The sequence below is a fragment of the Corylus avellana genome, chromosome ca7, assembly GCF_901000735.1.
Source record: "Corylus avellana chromosome ca7, CavTom2PMs-1.0".
NCBI classification, from domain to species: domain Eukaryota; kingdom Viridiplantae; phylum Streptophyta; class Magnoliopsida; order Fagales; family Betulaceae; genus Corylus; species Corylus avellana.
In genome coordinates, this window is record NC_081547.1 from 19,286,663 (window position 1) to 19,291,398 (window position 4,736).

The 4,736-nt window shown below is 34.8% G+C and overlaps 1 protein-coding gene across 1 annotated transcript in view; it reads left to right on the forward strand.

The window, feature by feature from the left end:
• LOC132186427 (DNA-repair protein XRCC1) overlaps window positions 1-3,607 on the forward strand; it is a 13,527-nt gene extending 9,920 nt beyond the window's left edge. The window contains exons 5-8 of the mRNA XM_059600400.1: window positions 328-413; window positions 595-705; window positions 1,167-1,253; window positions 2,992-3,607. Of these exons, the coding sequence (XP_059456383.1) occupies window positions 328-413; window positions 595-705; window positions 1,167-1,253; window positions 2,992-3,318 (611 nt within the window). The 3' untranslated portion in view covers window positions 3,319-3,607. The remainder of the gene's footprint in view (window positions 1-327; window positions 414-594; window positions 706-1,166; window positions 1,254-2,991) is intronic.
• Window positions 3,608-4,736: the final 1,129 nt, after the last annotated feature.

The following is a 4,736-nucleotide window of genomic DNA, read 5'->3' on the forward strand; positions in this document are numbered from 1 at the left end:
TGGCGGGCTGCAGGGCAAAAAGGAAAAAAGAACCTTTCACTTTTTGGAACATTGGTTTTCATTAATGTTGTATTTGGGTTGATCCATATGTACTAATTATTGTATCAGAAAAATAGCATGAAGATCAGATATTGTTATATCCATAGGTTTATTTACCATAGATGGATCATTTAAATTGAGACAGATGCTTTAAGCAAGTCTGGTGCTTTATTTGCTGAACAACAATCATAGCAGCATTTGATTTCTTGGAGGTCTTTTCGGTTTTTAGTTTTTTATTTTTTGGGCTGCATAATAAGTTTGTGTTCTGAATTTATAGAGCCTTTGCAGATGAAAAGGCACCACCGCTTGGAAAATCTAAGAAGCTGGTTGAAAGAGGATTGCATTTAAAGCTGACTGCCCCTGCATCCTCAGAGGTTAATTCTTATTCAATGTTCACTTGCGTAAATTGTTGTTGCCTTTTCCTGTTCACTGTTGTGGCATTCTTTATATACTACCGTTCAAGGGTTCAAAGACTAGTATTGGATAAAACAGCGTTTTATGCTGATTCTATTGCTTATCTTTTTATATTCACCCACATGTTGCTGTATTAAGCAGCACCAAGCTTCTAATACTGCCAAAGAGTGCTTTTCTCCTTCTAAAGTCAAAAGGTGGGCTGTTGATGATTTGAGTAGAACCATCACATGGCTAGAGAGTCAAGATGAAAAGGTATGCGGCATTTTGTTTCTGTTGTCATTGTCTTTTCATTAAATCCATTCACGTGTATTGGCATATTGGTATAGTTTGGACTCTCCTATGATGTAAATTATTAGGCTTGATTTGGTAATTTTCATTCCTGGTTTAATAATCTGAACCCTAATTTATGTTTGCAAATATTGGTTTACCTTCCAATTTGTGTTGAGCTTCTTTACTTCTTCAACTTCCATGTTTTACACATGTTATAGTTGTAGTTTATATTCATTATCAATAGTAAGTATACCATAAAATGCTGTAGATCTTTAATATATATATATATATATATCCATGATGCAAATAAATATTTGACTTAGTTGCAATTAGCAGTGCATTGGTAGGCTAGAAGGCGTGCTATCTCATATCTTGCCTACTTAATTGTGTACTTAACCTGCAATATATTTTCTGTAAATTGATCCGAGTTTTTCCTTTAACAGCCAGAGCCAAGCGAGATAAGGAAAATAGCTGCTGAAGGGATCTTAACTTGTTTACAAGATGCCATAGATTCTCTTGAACAAAATCAGGTATTTGTTCTCATAGAAATGCATTTTGGCCTTTAAAATGTGTAGGCAGTTTTGTTTGATTTGTTTTTAGACATCTTACTGGAGAAAATACTTGGCACACAAGCAAGTAGCAGTTAACCGCGGTAAACCTAGTTTATTGATTAGTATCACTGATTTCGCTTTCTCCAACATATGGTCTTTAGTTTACCACTCTTCTAATCTTGACAATTATTATTATTATTATTGTAAGTGCTGATGTCATGGGAAGTGAACAGAGGTATTGCAATTGCTTCACATGGTTGAATGTTTTTTAAATTTTTTTTTTGTGTCAAGTAACGGACTTATATTTATATATGGCATTTATCCTTCAAAGAAATAGTATAAACAGAATGAACAAATTTATTACTAAACTAAAAGATAAGGCTGTTAAATGGATGAAGTGAACACCCCTAAACTCGCAATCAAGACTATATCAGCTAACTGGAAATTGCATTCTTATGGAAAACAACAAACTCTTAAGTACAGAGACAAGTTTAGAACGACCAGTTCTTCATTAACAATATTTAGCCTGTTATGAGCATTATTTGCAACTTGCATAAAAAATGAAACCCTTTTTTTCTGACCTCTCATTCATTCTCCTTACCTAAGCCATCAGCATCTTCATTCCGTTATACATGTGCAAGTATGGTCTCCCTCCAGATGGTAGAGACCATGGTAGCCAAAGCCATTCTCTTACAATTGCTGCTAGAAATCTTTGCTTTGTCCTTAAGAACCCAAATCTGCTATCTCAATGTCCCACCATTCGTCTTACGAAACATTTCCGCAAAACTACCCCAAATCCCATCTGTAAACTAGATGTCAGAAGAATAAACTCCTCGGATTTTTAGTAGGAGTGTTGTATAAACTCAACATATCTCACTAGGAATCCCATATTAGTACATTTTGTGTGTCGAGCAGCTTTTCTATCACATGATTGGCTTCATTTAAGCTGTCACATATATATGGGATGGTTTGCCTAGAATCCCATATTTTCATAGGTTATTTCTTATTTTTAATACAAGATAATTAAAAGTCGAGTACCATGAGATGTGAAGGATTTCAGAATCACACTGCTGATTATTGATGATGTGTAGCTGAATTATGCTATGTAGTGGACTCTTGTACAACTGTCATACAACTAGATAACGTGATAGTAAATATTGGCATTTGGATCAACACTAGTGAATAACAAAATTAAGTGTTCATCTAAGGGCTAATTTTTACTGTTACATCGTCCAATTGTTTGGCAGTTATACAGGAATCTACTAAATAAAATTACTTTGCGTAGCTAACAATCCGCTTAGAACACAAGGATCCCCTAAAGAAAGAGAAAATTACAAGAATCTATATTACAATATATCTCATATTGTAATATATTGCAGTAGAGGCTTTGGGTTTTTAGGGCTGTTACTGGGCTGCTACGGGTTTTAGTTTTGGGTTTTCTTCGGTTTTTAGGGTGTTTTATGTTTGGGCTTTGGTTGGGTTACCTATATATACTTTATTGTGTATTTAGAGGCACTTTGCGCTTTTTTTGATATTTACTATATTACTTATCAAAAAAAATATATATGTTCTGGGCAGTGATTATGTGGATTGCCATAGTGTAGACACACTGGAAGTTCGATAATTATACCACTTCTTGGAGAATAACTTACTATAATTGCTAGTTATAGGCTAATTGCATCAACATTATTCTTGAACTTTTTCTTTGTTGTCCCAGGATATCCAGCACATAACTGAGCAGTGGAACTTTGTCCCTCACGTGGTTGAGGAGCTGGCAAAGCTTGGGGGCGCTGGAAATGATTTAGCCTCAATCTCAGAGGATCTTTGCAGACAAGCCAAGGCCTGTAAACGAGTATATGAGAAGGAACTTAGCAATTTGGATGATAGTCCTTCTACAAAGAAGAAAAAGCCTAAGACTGATGAAAAGAATGGCAGACCCAAAGCCACCAAGAGTGCAGCAGAATATGACAGTGATGAAACACTTGAGATGACAGAAGAGGAAATAGAACTTGCCTACAAAACTGTGGGGTCCAACATCTGTTAACGATGACTTAATTCTCCATAGTAATTTTATTTAGTAAACTCCCGTATAATTGTTATACAACTAGATGATGTGACAGTAAAAATCAGTCATTTAGATTGACATTTTTTTCTTTCACAAGTTCTAATCTAAGGGTTGACTTTTACTGTCACGTAATTTTGTTGTATGATAATTGTACAAGAGTCTATTAAATTGTATTACTCAATTCCATATAGGCGAGAAGGAGGTGATATTGTTGTAAGCTCATTGTAAATGAGTTTTTTATATCACCCATAAAGCCATATTTCCCCCTTATGTCTTCTCCCACAATTTTGCTTTGGCAGGACTAACATTGGGTAATAGCTTTTCTTTCTTCTTTCTGTAGACCTTCCAGGCAAATTGGTAGAATAGCCTAGTATAGTTTATAGGCACTGGTTAGGCTCCCATCTCAGCCATTGGCTAGTGGACTACCTTAGTGTTAAATTTGTTTGGGGGAAAGAGGAGGGAGACAAAATTCGGACGTTGAAGCCCCTCCGAGCACACCAAAACTAAAGGGATGGTTGGACTATCCTAAGGTGGTGGCTAACCACTATTTTACTCTTTGAGAGCTGTTCAGCCACCCTTGAGGGATTTGGTGGAGTGGTCTGCATTTTTTTTTTTTTTTAATTGCCTTTTTTTTTTTTGTTTTAAGCTTACGTAGCTCAATTCAGACCGTTCATTTTGAATGAATGGCATGTTTTGGAACTGCAGTTGGCTTCAATCTCCAAAACTAATTCCCCAAAGTTGGCAAATTGCGGAAGGGAGAAACAAGAGTATAAAATTTTGCTTTTGTCTCCGTTTTTGACCATAATGAGAGGTTTTTTAAGAGAAAAGTATGAAATTTCATATGGAGGATCCATTGGTGTGCTTAGAGGGCTCGAAATACAACTCAACAAGTCATCCTACTTTCGGTCAAAAACGAGGGTTGATGAAATTAAAATAAATTTAATTTAATTTAGGAAGCCCAGATTTATTATGTAATTACCCTTGCATTTTTTCAATTGGTAAACAGAGGACATTTTAAGGGCACTGCTTATGTAAAGTATTATACATCATGATAGGGGTCAATATTTTTTTTAATATTTGACCCATTTCATCTTACATATCAACTATCAGATTTGTAGACTTATGTAAACTCTATATAAGTTAATGGTGGAACTCACAAATTTAATAGTTGATTTATTGAATTTTTAGGAAAATACATGTCAAATATAGAGAACTTATTGACCGTTAGTATTTCTTTTTATTTTTTTTTATTGCAATTAGACACGATGATTTATATTGAATTAAAAAAAAAAAAAAAAGGAAAAAAGTTGCTTCTTTCCCGGCAGATGGAGCATTGAAGCGCGCTCGACCTTAAAGTTTCAATTGTTATCAAATATATATTCTTCTGTTGAATTTTT